A 19436-nucleotide genomic window follows, 5' to 3' on the forward strand; every position below is an offset into this window, starting at 1 on the left:
ACACCATCCAAAACTTTTAATTTAACTCAAAATAGAAAGTTTTCACCCTTCCAACTACAGTCAATAGAAATAAAGCTCCTATCTGAACTCTAATCTTCAGTTTAGCATAAAATAAACTTTTTTAGGATTCAATCTGTTGCTTTTTTTGCGTGTGATCTGGTGTTTCACATCAGACTTTTAAGAAAATTAATCAATAGTTAGTCTTAATATTCAAGCTCTTCACTTCTTCCTGTAGAAGGCCAAATCTAGTGAAGCTGCTTAAGTTCAGTTACATACACCGATCAGCCACAACATTAAAACCACCTGCCAAATATTGTGTAGGTCCCCCTCATGCCGCCAAAACAGCGCCAACCCGCATCTCAGAATAGTATTCTAAGATGATATTTTTCTCACCACAATTGTACAGAGTGGTTATCTGAGTTACCGTTGACTTTGTCAGTTCAAACCAGGCTGGCCATTCTCTGTTGACCTCTCTCATCAACAAGGCATTTCTGTCCACAGAACTGCCGCTCACTGGATGTTTTTTGTTTTTGGCACCATTCTGAGTAAATTCTATAGTGTGAAAATCCCAGGAGATCAGCAGTTACAGAAATACTCAAACCAGCCAGTCTGGCACCAACAATCATCCATGCAATTATCTAATCAATAGTGCATAAAATCAGGCAGATACGGGTCAGGAGCTTCAGTTAATATTCACATCAACCATCAGAATGGGGAAAAAATTTGATATCAGTAATTTGGAGAGTGGCATGATTGTTGGTGCCAGATGGGTTGGTTTGAGTATTTCTGTAACTGCTGATCTCCTGGGATTTTCACACACAACAGTCTCTAGAATTTACTCAGAATGGTGCCAAAAACAAATAACATCCAGTGAGCAGCAGTTCTTTGGACGGAAAAGCCTTGTTGATGAGAGAGGTCAACAGAGAATGGCCAGACTGTTTCGAACTGACAAGGTCTACGGTAACTCAGATAACTGCTCTCTACAATTGTGGTAAAAAGAATATAATCTCAGAATGCTATTCTGAGATGCAGGTTGGCGCTGTTTTGGCGACACGAGGGGGACCTACACAATATTAGGCAGGTGGTTTTAATGTTGTGGCTGATCGGTTTACATCTATGGTTGATGGATAGAGCTGCTATCTATCCAGACCTCAGACAGACATTCTGCACTGATCTGCTGTTAATGTAATATGAGGCCCAACTATGTTTTTTCTTGCAATGCCAGGTTACTTCTCTAAGTACTGTTAATGATCCCTAACATGCTATGTTCACTTACTACACACTTTTCTTGTCCATTTCAATTCTCGATCTTGTTTACATTCATTTAGAAGTTTTTTGCTGCTATTTTAACAGACATACAGTATTTGTTCAAATGTTTATTAAAGAATACATACAAATCTGGGTGCTCTAGGCATACTAAAAAAAAAATTGTTTTTGTTTGTTGAGGGATGATTTTAGAAGTCCATGTTAAGTTCTTGCTTTTCTGAGAGCAACACTTAGCACTTCAATTGAAATAATGTGATTGCTTTATGAAGATAATCAGAACATCATAAAAAGAAGTGCTGAATCATTTTGAATAAATTAAGTGTTCTCACAGCTCTGCAAAATGAAACAAGTAGAGGACAACTACTCCTTTGCCTAAACCGCAAATGAAGCCCTGATTTTATTTTATATTAAATAAAGCATGCAAGAATGACTCTCCTGGGACAGATAAATAAGATCCTGCATTTTATGGTAATGAATGTCATCTGAGCTGTTCCATACTGCATACATTAAATACATATGTCATATATATGGCAATTAATACAATGTCATCGTATTTAAAATGTATAAATGTAAGTATAAACATTTTAAAGTAATGTACTATGTTAAGAAATATGTACATAGGAAAACCCCATTAACTCCAAAGTCTATGCTGTTTTCATTTATGTCGACTTGATTATTTTGTTTTCTTGTCTTCCTCCTTTTTGTCCTCGACCACCTCAGACAGATCCTCCACTCGTAATGTTTTCACTTTGTTCTCCATGTTGGCAATCCTCTGTTTGATCTTGCTCTGGTATGATGTGTACTCTGCCATGAGTTTGGCAAATTTGGTAGTCATAACATCAAGGTTGCCCTCCAGGCGGTGAATCTTCTCCTCCAGATCTTTGGGATCCGCGCCTGCGGCTGCCACCGCCTCATCAAGAAGGTTGTCCTTCCTTAGGATGGACTTTCCTTTCTCCTCCAGGGCTTTTTTGGCATCAGGGTACTCCGTAAGTGCTTCCATGAGGTCATCTTTAGACAGGGCAAAAAGATCAGAGTAGCCAACACTACGAATATTTGCCGTTCTTCTGTTTCCAGCCTTACTGCCTTTTATTCCAAGGATACTGATTTCTCCAAAGTAAGCACCATCACTGAGCACAACAAATTGAGTGATACCATCATCAGCCACCACAGCAAGCTTTCCTTCTTTGATGATGTACATTTCTCTGCCTATGTCACCCTTCTTACATATGTAATCTCCAGGACTGAACACCTGAGGCTGCAGCTTCAACACCAACTCAATAAGCAGTCCAGCTTCGCAGTCCTGGAAGATTCGTACCTTCTTCAGTGTGTCTAAATGGACATTGATGGCAATCTCAGCTTTGAGCTTGTCTGGGAGGTTCTTCAACACTTCCTTCTCATCACACGTTTTCTTCTCCGTCCAAAGGTAGTCGAACCATTTGATGACCCTAGCCTCCAAATCTTTGCTTACCTTACGGAATTGCATGTACTGCTTGATGGAATCTATCTTGGCCTGGAATTCGGCACGAGAAGCATTCATGTTGGAGATCATGGCACCGACGTTACCAACGATGGTAGCGAAAATCAACACACCAATAAGGAAGTCTGCAACAACAAACAAATATTCAACGTCTCTAACTGGAGGTGGAGTTTCTCCAATGGTGGTGAGAGTGAGAGTGGACCAGTACAGACAGTAGATGTATTTTCTGGCCAAGCGGCCATATTCAGGGTGGCTGATGTTTGGATAGACCCACGTGTCAGTCCCGAAGCCAATAGTTTTGGAAATGGCGAAGAAAATGCAAGCATTCCAGTGAATAATAATCAGGATATAAAGTACGAGGTTGCTGATACGGAAAATGTTCGGATAGTTAGTTCTGGTTTCCGTGCGGTCAAAGAACTCAAACAAACGGGCCATTTTGAAGAGACGGTTGAAACGAAGTTCAGGATTGTTGTACCCCACTTTGAGCATCAATAAATCTGTTGGAATCATGGAAAGCACATCATATTTGAACTGGGGGATTTTCTTGTAATGATCCATCAACTTCTTGGCATCTTTAACAAGAAGGCCCTGCTCCAAGAAACCTGAAATTGACAGAATGGAGAGAAAAAAGAGAGTTTAATACACAGAACAATGAAACTTCTCAATCCTGGTCCTAGAATACACCAACACTTTTGAATGTCTGTTTTAAAGCACCAGGTTCGACTCATCAACTCATTAGTAGAGGCTCAAAGACCTGAACTGGGTGTGTCAGATAAGGGTTATCTAGGACCATCTTTTAGAGCCACTGTACTAGACGAATAGCTTGTAAATATCAAAATAACACAAGTTGTTCAATTGCATTCTGAACGACTCTCTCGATGAAAAATTACTATACCTGTTCTTGATCTGACAAATGTGTCTGCATAGTAGATTGCATCTGAGGTATAGTCCAAGACCATCCAAAGGGTTGTGTATGAGTTTTGAAGCTCATTGAAACAGGCCCTGCAGTAATAAGAACAATGCTGCACATAACACATCTATCCACACATCTAAAGTAATCGATTTCATGAGAGATGAACAGACCTTGTCACCAGCATCATCAGGTTGTAAAAAACTGGTGCTGCTATGATTGAAAGCCATCTATAATATTTGTCTGTGGATGGGTCCATGATCCATATTTCTTTCCTAAAATAAAAATTCTCATTTATCTTCAGACTTCTTTCAAAGAACAACACACATACTAAATTACATAATAAAAGTCTTATTAGAAAAGACAAATTACAACTTTGAAATAATCAATGTTGTGTTCTCACAAGTAGCCTACTACTAAAACTACTATTGCTACTACAATGTAATGTGTGCCATACTCACTGAGGCTCCTCTTTCTTTTTATCATCTTTCTTATCATCCTTTTTATCATCCTTCTTTTCATCCTTTTTCTCATCTTTTTTCTCCTCTTTCTTGTCTCCATCTTTTTTCTCATCCTTCTCGTCCTTTTTTTCCTCTTTTTTCTCATCTTTCTTTATTTCCTCCTTTTTGTCCTCCTTTTTGCTAAAAGTAATGTTTTTGGTTTTTTAATTTAAATTAACAAGTCAGGTTTCTATAGGGTGCTACTAGATAACTACAACTAATGAACTCATCATGCAGGTTCAAGTTAACCTGCAGATGGCAGCATTAACACTACCAATATTCACTTAACTCTGTTTTGGCAATGTATTTCAAACAAAATATTTCAGACTATTATCTTTTTTATTATTATTATTATTATTATTATTATTATTGGATATGTAAAATATATAATTACATGCAGTAAAAGAATGTTCTAGGTTCAATACAAAATAAATAATAAAAAATATAATTTCAACTCTCCATTTATTTAAAAACAAAAAACAAAAAGGCGGTTACAATATGAACTTACAGAGGTGAATTGGGCTAGTCCATGACTGTTATAGACCTTATTCACACTAGCGCCATCTTTGATTTTTAATGGGAATGACAACGAGGCTGTGAGGGATAGACTTGCAGTCCCTTCAATGGGCTGTACTGCAGTTTAAAGTGTTTTTGGGTCGTTCCGCGACCAAAACATTGATCAAATATCTGTCCAAGAACATTCAGTATACAAAGAACTCCATACAACATGAGTTGTGGAAAATCAGATGTGATCTAGGAGCTTTATATAGCTTTATACTGTTTGTGCCATCGAAGAGACTGTAAGTCTATCCCTCACAGCCTCGTTGTCATTCCCATTAAAAATAAAAGATGGCGCTAGCGTGAATAAGGTCAATGATACACCTAGTTTCAAACATATAGCCACGATATGTAAACAATATGATTTGTTAGCATTATTTTAGTGTGATAAATCATTTCCAATACAGGTATTACAGGGTACATTGTCATGACGACAAAGTTGTAATATTAGATAAACCTTTACACAGCTAAGGCTAGTAAGCCAATTTATCACATTAAAATCATGTTTACATGTATAATGTTTACGTCTTTTTGCTATACTTTTAAAACTATGCCTATTTTAGTGTTTATGGACTAGCCCCATTCACGTCCACTGTAAATGCCATACTGTAATAGCGATTTTTGAATTAGAATTATTTTATATATATATATATATATATATATATATATATATATATATATATATATATATATATATATATATATATATATAAGCATGTATGAGGTTTTTTTTTTTTTTTTTCAGAAATCAGTATTACACTACAAATGCTGTTTATTGTGCTGAACTTGTACTGAACCCGGAACATTCTTTTAATTCATTATTTAAGACTCAATATATGTCTCTAAAAATAATTAGATGACTGATTAGTGGGCAATTTTGGGTTACATTAGTCATTTATAAAGTTTCCTAATTAAGGGTTTACATCTAGAGGAACAATTACTGGAGTGTACTTACTCATCTGTGTTGTTGCAGTTGTTCATATTGTAAACTGCCAGAGGCCAGTGATTGACTTTTCTTAAGGAGTAAAAAGCATTAATTTTGATGTTATTATTGTGGATTAAATTCTTCAGATTCTAGGACTACATCTATCGACTATCACTATTGCTTTTAGGATTTATCTATCTAGTGAAAATCTGTTTCTATTTCTCTATTATTATCTATTCTAAGTTACTGCTATATTGTTTTACCATAAAGAGGACTCGATCTACATACTGTTTTCAGATTTTAATCTCTGGACCAACGCAACCTCGTGCAATATGAATAAAATTAACCCACTCCTCTGTGATCTGTTTTATGAATCCTCTGCTCAAGATACATTCATCTTTCTGCACAGATGCAGCATTGATCCCTGTTCTTTCATTCTCAGGCCAAAGTCATTTGTACACCTCTGTACAAAGTAATTGTATAAACAATCTCACTTTTTTTGACTTACTTCCTCTTATGAGGCCTGTCAGGAAGGCCTATAGAGGAATGGGCATTACTTCCTCGGCTAGATAAGTCTTTGAGGTCTGGTCCACGGAATCGCTCCAAAAAGGAGTCGGGACGCTCAACCTCTCTGTGAAGCCTGTGAGATGCCCAGATCCGGAGCATTACCAGAAAGTGGGTGAGCCTGGGAGATCGACAGACGTCAAACAAAAACACTTCCAAGCTGATCACACAGTATGTAGATTTCTCATCCACTCAAATGCTCATATCAAATGCATACTTGGCATATTTGTATAGTTTCCATGGTGGGAGGTCCACCTCTCTCCATAAAAGTTTTTTTTTTTTTTTTTTTGGGCAATGAAAGATGTGTGACATTAGACCATGTGTCTAGAACTGCTGAGTGTGCATTTGGCTTAGGTTAGTTAACACTATGGTGATGGTCAGGTTCTACATGCATGGTAAACAATATCCAAGCGATAGTTTGGGTGTTACCTTGCCATAGCCCCAGCACCTGTGAAAGAACTGCTCCTGGATTCCTGAAACTGGCTAGTTCCAATAGAACTAATCCTCTGCATGTCCGAGGAGTTGTCCTCACAAATAGAGTGTGCCCTGGGGAATAGTCTGGAAAATATTTCACACCAAATGATCCATTTTAGTTGTAATTGATAGTGAAAATTCTTTGCCATGAACATGTCACCTTGTTTGAAACTTTTTATGCAGAATAGGTGAGTCTTTTTATCACTGTTAAGGTGTTGTTAGACTTGTAATCTTATTAGTCTAACCTGCTTGCGCCATTTTCAGTATGGTCCAGTTCATCATCTGAAGCTCGGACTGAGAGCCTGTGCTGGGGAGGGTAGGACTGCTCTGTACAAATCTTCGCCATTCTCTTTCTTCTCTGCCTACCCTAGGCATTCAGTGCTTGATATAGCAATGACAACACCATACAAATAGAAGGATTTATGAAATGTGAAGAATGCATTTGAATCTAGTAATTATGCTCACAAACCAGAGTCATTAGGGGGACTGGGGAAAAAATGGCCACAAAATGTAAAATGTTGGGGCAAAAATTGCCCTGGTAATGAATTTTTCTGGGTTTTATCTGACATAGTTCTTAATATTCTATTAAAGTCCTATTTATACATATTATGACATTATATATGAGTTGTGAAATATGAGTTATGTTTATTTAATTCTTAGGGTAATAAATTCTCAATCTTGAGAACATGTATTAATAAATTGATTAAATATATGTATTTGACACAAGCGAATGAGACACGGTTTGTTTTAAATGATTAGGAAAAAATGCCTTTTAAAAATTAAATCAGCAAATATTAATTTTAAAAGTTCATTTCTGGCACTGTCACAAACGTAAAACCTTTCCTTCACTGAAAAAAAAAAAACTTTGAATTTACATGATTTACACTGATTCTTGAGATTAGGGACAAAACATTTTAATTTTTTAATACTAAATTAATTTGAAATGGATATATTTATAGACAAAGTTCTCAACTAACGAACCATAAAATGGAACAGGTTTTTATGAAAATGCTTTTTTCTGAAAATTGACATTTATTCACTTCACAACTTCTTAGTGTCATTTTTGTCAACTCTGTCAGACACACAAAAAACCGTGCTATTTTAATTTGATCCATCCAAAAAGAGTGTAAAGTTTTTAATTATCTAATAATAGTGTTCATTAAAGGAATTAAGTGATTAAATCCATTCAATAATTTTTTTTTTCTGTTTTCACACTATTCTGAAAAGTCTGATGGAATTTTTCTTCAGTTGAAGCTGCCTCTATAAACTAAAATGCCAAAATGTTTCCCACATTTTATAATACATATTATAAAAATGGGATGACGGTGTTGACATTTCAATGCCATGACTGCAGAGACTTCAACATTGTTTAAAATACTCACCAGACCATGTGTCCTACTGTTGCATCCACCATGAACAGGAAGTGTGAAAGAGGTACATCAGATTTATAGCTGACGTGACATTGTCTGATTTATCCAGGATTATAAAAAAAATCTGACAGAGTTGACGCAAAGTGAGGACACAACTTTGATAGACAGTTTTCTATGGAAAATATAATTTAAAGTTTACTTTATTTATTGTTGGATATTGTACAGATCCTTACCTTTCATTTGATATTTATATTTATACATATTCATTTTTAAACAGTTTGTTTGCCAGTTTAAAATTGTGACCACTTGCTGAGGACAGGTTAAGTGTGCTTCCAAGTATAAAGCATGCATTAAAAAAAATTCTAATGAAATTATTTAAAAATATAAGTAATAGATGCCCTGAGTATACACATCTTTTAGACTGAACCTTTCCAATATTTTTATTATTATGAATTTCTTGATTTTTAACAAAGATGACTTTTGAACGCAAGACATGTTTTGTCCCTTATCTCAAGAATCAGTGTGTACATCAGTTCCACATGAATAATTTAGGGTAAGTTAGATCAGCTTATTTTTTCCTTTTGGTTTAGCTCATTAATTTGTTGTCAGAAAACATAATTTGTTCAAGTAGTTTCAACATAATGGAATAAAGTTATTTTAAATGACCCAATTAAGTAGCCTCAAAATGATTTTAAATGGGCCCCTAACATGATTAATTCATTCAGTTTTACATAATGTTTTTGTCATTACTGATTTATAAGGTTATGCTATTTAGCTAACTTTTGGCTAGCAATAACGTACATTGGTATGCTAAATGATACATAGTAACTGCTTCTTAAAGCAACATACAGAATATTATTTGTGTACCCATCTTCAACCTAAGCAAAAGCTCCACTCACCACAATGGTAACCAAGTGTAACAGAATCTAAATTCCAAAATAACAACAATAAACACTATTGGGTCTCCCTCTTTTCTCATTTTGCTAAGAAATGCATTAACACTTAATTTCAAAATGTTTACTCTCTGCATCAAGTTTCATTCAAATCTTGCTGGGATCTACAAATCTCCTGCCCAAATCCCCTTGTCCATGTTGTTGAACAGCCTCAAATGATTCCCCCTACACAATGTAATCTAGTAGAGTGCGCATTTTAGAGAATTACATTAACAATCGAAAGCAAAGAAAATACATTTAGAAGAGAAATGCTGTTTAGTTGTGTAGACCACAAATCCTATGATTTATTAAATCGGACAACCTGCGTTTTCCCGTTTTTTTTTTTTTGTTTGTTTGTTTTTGTTTTTTAAGTGTTGCTACAGAAAAGGAAATATGGCTACATTCAGTAGGCTCCAATTAATGAAATCATTGCCGTTAGTTATGTTGTGTCTGATCCTGACATAGTACACTATTAATGGCTCTCGCCTAAATAAAGAGAACTGAATTTAGAACACTCCGACTACAGCTTTTGCTCTTATAATCCAAGCTGGGTTAGCGTAAAGTTCATTGGAGATGTTTATGGCATTAAAATCTGAAGAGATTACATAAACCTGTTATTGACTTGATCTGTGCAAACCAATTTTCAGACCAACAACTTTACCATCTGAACACAGTGCCTAAAAATACATCCTGCTTATGCCTTAAACACTAAACAGGATCAGCCACCCAATTCTCTGGAAGATCACTACCCAGATGTACTTCAGTCAACATGCATGGTATCAAACCACCATGTATACAGATGTCCTATAGCAAGAAAAAAATCATTCTACATTTTGTTCTAAACAGTTTTAGGGTTGAACAAAGAGGCAAATTGATTACAAACCTCTTAATCTGTTGTTATTGTGAGATGCTGAACAACAGTATTTCCATGAATTTGTTCACCAAAATATTGTATTTGGTGTCTGGGGTCTTTCACCACAAGGGTGGTGCTATACTTTCTCCACCTTATGTTGTTTAGTTTTATCATATTGTCAAGGGGAGATTACTCTAATTAGACTAACATCACCAATGCTATTTGTGTAATCTATGCCAAATCCAGAATGATACTAACACTGAGGACATGCAGCACAACTTGTCTGCAGTCCTGATTTCCACCAGCAAGGATCTGACAACTCTGCACTGCTCATCCTACATAATACAACAAAACCTTGCCCGACAAGCCCGAGCTGGTCCCTCTTTTAATTATTGTCCTGTCCCCATAAACATACGAACAAACAAAGCCTTTTGAAATACAGTACTGTGCAATGGTTTTAGGCACTTGTGAAAAATGTTGCATAGTGAGCAAGTCTTCAAAAAATAATGGCATAAATAGATTTAATTTGTCAATTAACATCATACAAAGTCCAAAAAAAATAATAAAAAAAAGCTTGATCAATACTTGGTGTGAGAACCTTATGCCTTCAAATCAGCACCAATTCTCCTAGGTACACCTGGACACAGTTTTACTTGTTTGTTGGCAGATAGGATGTTCCAAGCTTCTTGGAGTACTTGCCACAGTTCTTCTATCTATTTAGGCTCAATTGCTACTGTCTCATCATGTAACCCAAGACTGACTCAGTGATGTTGAGACCCCTCTGTGGGGTCAATTCCATCTGTTGTAGGGCTGCTTGTTGTTCTTCTATTCAATTCTATTTGCAAAGGGAATGCTGAAATGTAAACTTGATATTTTCTACTGATACACTGAAAGCAGAATGTATAAAATAACCGTTTTAAGACAAAAAAATTTTTGTGAAAAATATAATGCGCCTAAGACTTTTTGCACAGTTGTGTGTGTGTGTGTGTTTACATGTGTTAGTTACACTTTACACTGTAAAAATGGTAACCTGCTATTGTTACCTTATTCTATCTGGTCTGACAATTACAATTAGTTTTGTTAGTGTAACAATTAATTTAAGATGATTCCGTGATATTTCTTAAAATATTTTTACATCAATTTTACATTTAGATGTTACCACGTGAACCACTTTTTTTCAATGTACATCAAATAGTTCATGTTATTTTATATTTACATAAGCACTGAGCAAACTAATGAACTATGTAGCCTACTTAATGTGTAATTACATGGTGGAGCTGCTCATTCACATATTTTTTTCTTTTTACTATAGTAATTAATTATAGTTACATGTAATATGCTTTTAACATGGAAACTGTAATGTAAAATGTTAAAATGTCCTATGATTCTTTCCCGTCTCCGAAGACAAGTGAAAATCTAGACTGGTTTATTGTGACTAAACGATTTAACTGGAAAGCTGAGTGCAGCTGCACGTGCACCAGAAACGCTTGAACTCTGCTCAGTTTAGAGAGAGTGAATCCACTTAACTCATTTACATACGAGCTGTTGTTTCGTTGTTGTTAATTTATTATTATGTTTTAGTGACTTGACAAGTTATTGAGGCTACATTCTCATTGACAAATGCAGGTGAAAACACTAACGGATAACGTAGAAGTATTAGTAGAGTCTGTTTACAACGCTTTTATCACAATTTAAAGTTTTACACCACGAGACCATATACTATCTATATTAAACTCACCTGTGAAGCAACACTATTTACTATTCCCTCTTGGATATGTTAAATTCAGCAAAAATTCCTGTCAAGTCCAGTCAAGTTTCTCTCTGGTTGAAGCAGTCAGTCTCACACAATGCTGTGTTGTAAAATCCCATCTTTGAAGAACAAATTCGTGTTTGCATTTTTGGCCATCAGTTTCAAATCACTTTTGCTGTCATTACCAGTCTACTTTTGACTGAACAAATTTTTGTCTCCTAAATTTCAAAATTTTTAATAGACTTTAAAGGATGCGTTGAGGAGTCTTCAGCACCTCCGATGACGGACAGTTCCGAGCTCGCGATGTGCAGGTGGGCGGAGCGGAATGCTCGACTTCTCATTAATATTCATTAGCAATGCCCTGTTGCTACAGACTGAGGGGCTGTATTCTTGAAGAAGAAGGATATATATATATATATATATATATATATATATATATATATATATATATATATATATAATAAAGGCTTCTGGTTTTGGTACAGAGTTAATTTCTGTGGAAAGCAGATCAGTGGAGAAAGACAGCAAATATATATATGTGTGTGTTCTGACTTGAATTGCTTTATTGTGTGATTATTTTATTTCATGTTGATTGTTTGCTTGGTTAATTTATGTGGACTGACTATAATTGCATGATGGGAACAACATTTTATGCTGTTCAAAACGTGCCAAACAGTGTTTTTGTCCTGATGAACCAGCACTTTGAGAGATTAGAGATCGACAGAAAAAGAGGCAGACAATTGGTGGCACCACACCGATATCACCAGCCGCTGACATCAACATGGCTCTTCAAGCCATCCTAAAGAGACCCGAGAAATCCTGAAGGCAATCTGCGGAGCAGCATCGTTAATCCCAGATTATGACTGAGCACCTATCTGAGCCACCTAATACTCTTTCTTGGCCTGAGCCCCTGAAATTCTGTGTCTACCAGTTAAACTGGACTGACGTCACGTAGCAAATGTTCAGAATGTTATTTTGCATTTTAAACTGTGCTGTGACCAAAGAGAACGGGTAGCCAAAGGCAGGAAGAAAATTAAACTCAATGGAACTCTGTGGTTCCGAGTGGGAGAGAGAGAGAGAACAAGATGGAGAGAGTTAGACAAAGTGCTGCATATCTTCACTTCAGTGAACAGAAAAAATGGGACAGTGCATAACTGCAGTATAGAAGAACATGAGAAAGTATGGGCAGTGCATTATGTTAACTACAGCAATGGCTCAAAATAATCATAGTATGGAAATTGCTACAGTATATAGCCTACCTCACAACACAAGGAACCAAATTGTATATAGCAGCACTTGCCAGGACATGACTTTAAATGCCATGTCACCTGGCAATAATATATTATTTAGTTCCCTTAATAAGCACTAAGCCCATCTGCCACCTGCCACTGGATAAAAGATGTCAATAGAATCTCCATTAAAGGGATAGTTCATCCAAAAATGAAAATTCTCTCATCATTTACTCACCCTCATGCCATCCCAGATGTGTATGACTTTCATTCTTCAGCAGAACACAAACACTTTTATCATCTGAAAGTCACGTGATGCCTGTTGTTTTTTTTTTTCTTCACTTTCAAATCTGAAATTTAGATTAGATTTAGAGTAAAAAAGGACTTAAATATTGTTCAGTTTCTCACCCACACCTATTACATTGCATATGAAGATATTAAATTAAACACTGGAGTCATGTGGATTACTTTTATGTTTCCTTTATGTGATTTTTGGAGCTACAAAGGTCTGATCACCATTCACTTGCATTGTATGGATCAACAGAGCTTAAACATTCTTCTAAAAATCTTTGTTAGTGTTCTGCTGAAGAAAGAAATTCATACACATCTGGGATGGCATGAGGGGGAGTAAATGATGAGAGAATTTTCATTTTTGGGTGAACTATACCTTTAAGGTGAATTCAGAATTTGAATATTATAAAAGTGTATACAGTGAAAACAAAAATAGGTTACTCTATTACATTTTATTTTTATTTTATTTTTTTATTTTTTTGTTTGTTTGTTTTTTTTGGATGGCCTCACATTTAGGAGTTTGCTATTGCTCCATTTATGGGAGTGGTGGTGGCGTAGTGGGCTAAAGCACATAACTGGTAATCAGAAGGTTGCTGGTTCAATCTCCACAGCCATTACCATTGTGTCCTTCAGCAAGGCACTCAACTCCAGGTTGCTCCAGGGGGACTCTCCCTGTAATAAGTGCACTGTAAGTCGCTTTGGATAAAAGTGTCTGCCAAATGCATAAATGTAAAAAAAAAAAATGTACATTTATATTAGCTTAATTAAAGACTAACAACTCTAAAAAATTGTCAGAATGTAAAAGCAGCTCTGTAGATGCATGTAATTCAAAACTGAATTCTGCAGCAGAGATGAGTACAATGATGAATTTCAGTCTTTGATGAAAATTTGAAAATACGTCTACACAATAGTCGCTTTTGTGTTTTAATTTTTTTTTTACCTGTACCTTCAGGTTCAAGGAGTCTTTTTTTCCTTTGAGGAAAGCCATATAAATATGAATAATATATCAGATACAGCTTTTGATCAGAAAGCAGTAACTTTTAATACAAATGTTTTTTTTTTTTTTTTTTTTTTGTGCATTTCACCAATCTGATATACTGCAATGCAGCCCATATTAACAGTGCCTCCTCTTTCATCTGAGAGGAAGCTAAATATTTTCAATCAGCTGCTGCTCAGCTTTTGATGTCATGAGGACATTAAGTATCACAGGCAGCATGTAGCTTCTGCAGCTTTGGGGGAAAGGTCATGATGCAATAACAATGTATTACAGACTGACAACGTGAATGAATGAATGAAATGTTTAATTTATGTCATTGCAAAAGGATAGGCACATGTAGATTTGCTTTTCACACCGTTTCCATTAATAACTGACTAATTGTCTCGGTCTATATTATGTCTTAAAGTAGACTCAACGGGAGTCATTTCTGGTGATGCTTAATGCAGCCTCATCTGACTAGCGCACTGTTTGGGTACAAGTGTTATGCTACTGCAACATGTCATCACAGACTAAACAATAAGCCTTTGATTTTCACTAAGATTAAGATAACTTCTACTTAGCTCCTAACTTACTGATTAACTTGCCTCTTGGATGCTGGTAGAAGTAGTGTGTAATTAATCTTAATGCACTTTATGTCTATGTACAGTCAACTGTTCAACCCTGGTCTTGAACAGATACATGGTCAATAACTTAAAAAATATGATTCTTCTGATTGTATTCATTAACATTAGTTAATGCAATAGTGAACATGAACTAACAGTGAACAAACTTTTAGAGCATTTATTAATCTTGGTTAAGGTAATTTTTTACATATACTATAACATTTTTAACATAAAATGAATGCACTCACAAATTTGTATTTTTTCAAGATTTACGCATTTCAATTTCATTCAAAATTTCCATAAAATTGAATTCAGTAACCTGTAACAAATAAATTAATAAACCTTTAAGTTTCATTTATTTAATTTTGTTAAAGAGAACAAATGAAAATGAGTTATGAAATTAAAATGCATTTATCTTAAAAATAGACTATACTTAGAAAATATTTTTTGAATGTATGTTAACATTGGTTAATGCATTATCACTTAACATGAACTAACAATGAACAATTTTTATAAATTAAAAATTCTAAATGATTTATATTATTAACTAATAATATTATTATTAATTAACACTTTATAATAAATTTTTTATATTACTAAATGCTGTACAAATCATTGTTCATTGTGCACTAAAAAAGTCCTGGTAAATTTAAACAAATGATTTGAATTAGATCTAATATGCTTACATTTGTGAAGTATAAAATAAAATTAAATAACTGTAAATAATTAAATACTTTACTTTTATACTGAATTCATAATATGTACACCATTTAAAGATTACTCAATTTGATGTTGATTTAATTTTTCATGCAACTGAAAAACTAAGGCAACAGTAAGTCTTAAAAACAGACCAAAGTATTTTTTCATTATACCCATTTCATCAACTTATGTTAGCATTTTCAACCTTATTATTATTAAGTGTTACCGGAAAAATTAGAGTAACAATTGCTAATTAAATGATGATGATAAAGAAACCATCACACAGCTTCACACTGTTTGTTTGGAATCATGTCCAGAAACATTTGGATCAATTAAAAGCCTCTTAGCACAAGCAGCCAGAAGGTAAAGTAATCACTATATCTGAACGCATAGCTCTCTCTATCTCTCTGACATATATTAGGGTCTGCTGTTGAACCGATTCCACATACACTACATCAAACTACATAAGGATTTAATTACATTTACATGTAAGAGTTTGGCAAACCCTGACAATAGTGTTTGCATCTGCCTTTTAAATGCACATCTATCCTACACTGTTCATCACCTATCGTGGCTGTTTCTGCTAAAGACTCAGTACCACTCTTCCTTTGAAGATAACAGCTTTGACCCAGAGCATTTAACACTTTTATCTCCTACAGATCATCTATCAGTCTGTTCTTTTCAAATGGTTCTCAGCTGCCAACAAAGACCACAGCCCTCTGTTGCTCTGTGAATTCAGCAACTGCAGGTCGAATGTTTTGTTGCTGAAATCAGTCTGTGCTTGCTGAGATTTGAGCCACTGCCCCCAGTGGCCGAAGCTGGAAGTGCTGTTGAGGTGAAATGTCCACAGGGTGGCACCAAAAGTGGGTTGTACTTTTATTTTTAAATTATGTAATAGTCAACAAGAATGCATGTTTTATTAACCCTGCTCTCTAACCCAACCCCAACAATAAACCTAACGATCAGTGAAGTAAAAATTAAATTTTAGAGTAAAAATGTCACCTCCGAATCACACTCACCCTTTACTAATTGGGTTAAAGTGTATATATGACATGTACACATCATCAGAATATGAGCAAATTCTGATATCAGTCTTACGTGTGCATACATGTGCATGTAAACTGTTACTATTATTGATCTGAAGTGTGCCAAACATTAAACCTATAACACAATTCATACATAATGTATTTTAACTGAAAGATAGATATATAGTTATATATCAAATGTCTTATCTTAATTTTACAGTATGTCAACTTCAAAGATCTGAATTTTTCATGGAACTGGGAGATCTAAAATAGTTTTGCGTTGAACACCTGTTAAAAAAATTTTTTTTGTAAATGTGTGTCTGAGTTTCCCTGTAAACCTCCTAATATGTGAAGGCTTTCCCCCTTTGACATACTTGCTGATTAGGAGAACAGTGTTCTTAGGGTGATGAGAGGTTGTCATGACAACCACAAGGACTGTACACACTCACCTGCCTCGACCTTCCCTCAGCAACCAAAATGAACCCATCACAGGAATTAATTTCAGCTGAGCTGATTGGAAGACTACTTTAAAAAAAAAAAAAAAATGATTTCAGAGCACAAAGAATGCATATTAAAATTATAATGAGATTTAGCAGACCTTAGATCTCGGTATCAATAGATTGCAACATCTAAGGTAAAAAAAATAAAATAAAATAAAAATTTAATATCCTTTGTTTATTTGTCAGAGGAATATTGCATGGTGTTGACACCATTCATGTAGATGAAAAGTCTTGCATGTTTGAAAGATGTTTCAAACTATCTATGCTTCTGTATTCACTCAGTACAAACTACACAGCAACATATTTTAAGAGGCTTTTGATGAAAGTTTGTTCAAGCAATATTTTGCATTCTGTCAGAAAAGATTCTTCATCACTTTCTCAACATTTTTACCTCAAGTTTTAACCTTCATGAATAGGAATACCTCCAAAAAGAAACCTTCCAGGAAGTTCAAGCGATGATTCCTTAACAACAACCAAAAAAAAAAGAAAAAAAAAAAAAAGAAAGAAAACAAAGTTCTTCAAGGAACAAGGCTCTATGAGCCACATCTGATGAACTTTCTTGGGATATCTGAACACCCCTTTAAAAGCGACACATAAATGATGTCTTTATAAATCATATTACAAATGCTTTTTGACACCAACCAGCATTCCAAAACCTCTTTCTATTATGATTTAGGTAAAAATAATGAAGAGATCAAACCAATCAAACCAATCACTCGGCATTTCAAATTCAAGGAGACTTTAACTGCAATAAAGTGTGTGGGTGTGCACGTCTGTGTTTGTGTGTAACCCTAATCCTAGCCATCACCATCAAGCCTCTCTCTTGTCCTTGTGTCCTGATTACTCTTAGAGTGATTGTGTTTTCGAGTGACCTCTCAAAGGAGCAATTAAGTGGCGGACAGAGATGAGCAATGTCAGATCCTTTCATATCTGCACTGCGCCACATCTTTCTAGTATCACTGCAATTGCACAGAATGCTTTTACGTCATAAAAATAAATCATTACCTTTATTTACAGTTAAGAATGGTGAAATTAGACACTTTAAGGTCTGGACAGAATTAAGGATTTACAGGTGGCACTTTTCTTGACTTCAAAGTTCAGTATGTTAAAGGGATAGTGCACCCGAAAAAGAAAATTCTCTCATCATTTACTCACCCTCAGGGGCGGACTGGCCGTCGGGAGCACCAGGCGTTTTCTCGGTTGGCCACTGGGTAATTTGGGCCAGCCCGTTGCTGTGCAAGAACCGGCCCGTCCTACAGGCGATACTGGCAGTCGACCTGGGCTCCAATATGCCCATGTGGACCCCATAACAGAGTGAATATTCAAAAGACTCTGTAAAGTCAAACTAAATGAATGGCTTTTATTTTGAAAACTGAAATGATATTTATTTTGAATTTAATCACACATAGTAGCAAATTTCTACAAGTTAACTCCTTATCTCCTGGACAATAAGTCATGAAAAATATTACTTTGTGGCTATTTGAGTCTTTGAGGCTTACTTTGTTTAAAGGATAGCAGAAACAGCGCTTGTCAAAGCACAGGTCTTTTCACTTTTTCTCAAGAATAATCTGGGAAAAGAATTAAAACACTGCAAATATAAAGATGCAAAATATTAGCAATTAATCTCCTGTGAGATGGTAGTGCCCAGGAACCTGAATGACTCCACTGCTGCCACAGTGCTGTTTAGAATGGTGAGGGGGGTCAGTGTTGGGGTGTTCCTCCTAAAGTCCACAATCATCTCCACCGTTTTGAGCGTGTTCAGCTCAAGGTTGTTTTGACTGCACCAGACAGCCAGCTGTTAAACCTCCCTTCTGTATGCAGACTCATCGTCATCTCGGATGAGGCCGATGACAGTGGTGTCGTCTGCAAACTTCAGGAGCTTGACAGAGGGGTCCTTGGCGATGCAGTCATTGATGTAGAGGGAGAAGAGTAGTGGGGAGAGCACACATCCCTGATGGGCTCCAGTGTTGATTGTACAGGTTCTGGAAGTGAATTTCCCCTGTCTCACAAGCTGCTGCCTGTCTGTCAGAAAGCTGGTAATCCACTGACAGATAGATGTGGGAACTGAGAGTTGATGTAATTTAGTCCGGAGAATAGCTGGGATGATGATGTTGAAAGCCGAACTGAAGTCTACAAAAAGGATCCTTGCATATGTCCCTGGTCTGTCCAGATGTTGTAGGATATGATGCAATCCCATGTTGACTGCATCATCCACAGACCTGTTTGCTCAATAAGCAAATTGAAGGGGATCTAGAAATGGTCCAGTGATGTGCTTCAGGTGACCTTCACTTTGTCAATAACAAAATAGTGCGAAAAGTGGATGGAAACTAGGCTAATGGCAAGCGACGAGCAAACTGTTGATCAGCTAATGTATACTTTGCAATGTTTTTTATTGTTTGCAAATTATAAACCAGGTCGTGTGGATTTTTTATAACTCTGTCAGTGTTAGCTAGATGTATTGCTGGCTTCCATGGCTGCAGCGCGCTGTGATTGCCCGCTAACTTGTTTCAAATC

The 19436-nt window shown here is 35.8% G+C and overlaps 1 protein-coding gene across 3 annotated transcripts; it reads right to left on the reverse strand.

The window, feature by feature from the left end:
- Window positions 1-1025: 1025 nt before the first annotated feature.
- On the reverse strand, window positions 1026-11858 carry LOC127449277 (cyclic nucleotide-gated channel cone photoreceptor subunit alpha-like). Of its 3 annotated transcripts, XM_051712606.1 has the most exons (9): window positions 11568-11858; window positions 6920-7055; window positions 6630-6758; window positions 6145-6321; window positions 5667-5726; window positions 4115-4294; window positions 3827-3928; window positions 3639-3745; window positions 1026-3345 (listed from the first exon to the last, which is right to left on the reverse strand). In XM_051712606.1, exons 2-9 carry the CDS (start codon window positions 7018-7020, stop codon window positions 1940-1942), a joined length of 2262 nt encoding a protein of 753 aa, XP_051568566.1. In that variant the 5' UTR covers window positions 7021-7055; window positions 11568-11858; the 3' UTR covers window positions 1026-1939. The 3 variants fall into 3 exon arrangements, with proteins under 3 accessions (XP_051568566.1, XP_051568564.1, XP_051568565.1); XM_051712604.1 differs by lacking the exon at window positions 6145-6321; XM_051712605.1 differs by lacking the exons at window positions 6145-6321; window positions 11568-11858 and having other exon boundaries at window positions 6920-7223.
- Window positions 11859-19436: the final 7578 nt, after the last annotated feature.

This window comes from Myxocyprinus asiaticus, chromosome 12 (assembly GCF_019703515.2).
Source record: "Myxocyprinus asiaticus isolate MX2 ecotype Aquarium Trade chromosome 12, UBuf_Myxa_2, whole genome shotgun sequence".
Lineage (NCBI taxonomy): Eukaryota > Metazoa > Chordata > Actinopteri > Cypriniformes > Catostomidae > Myxocyprinus > Myxocyprinus asiaticus.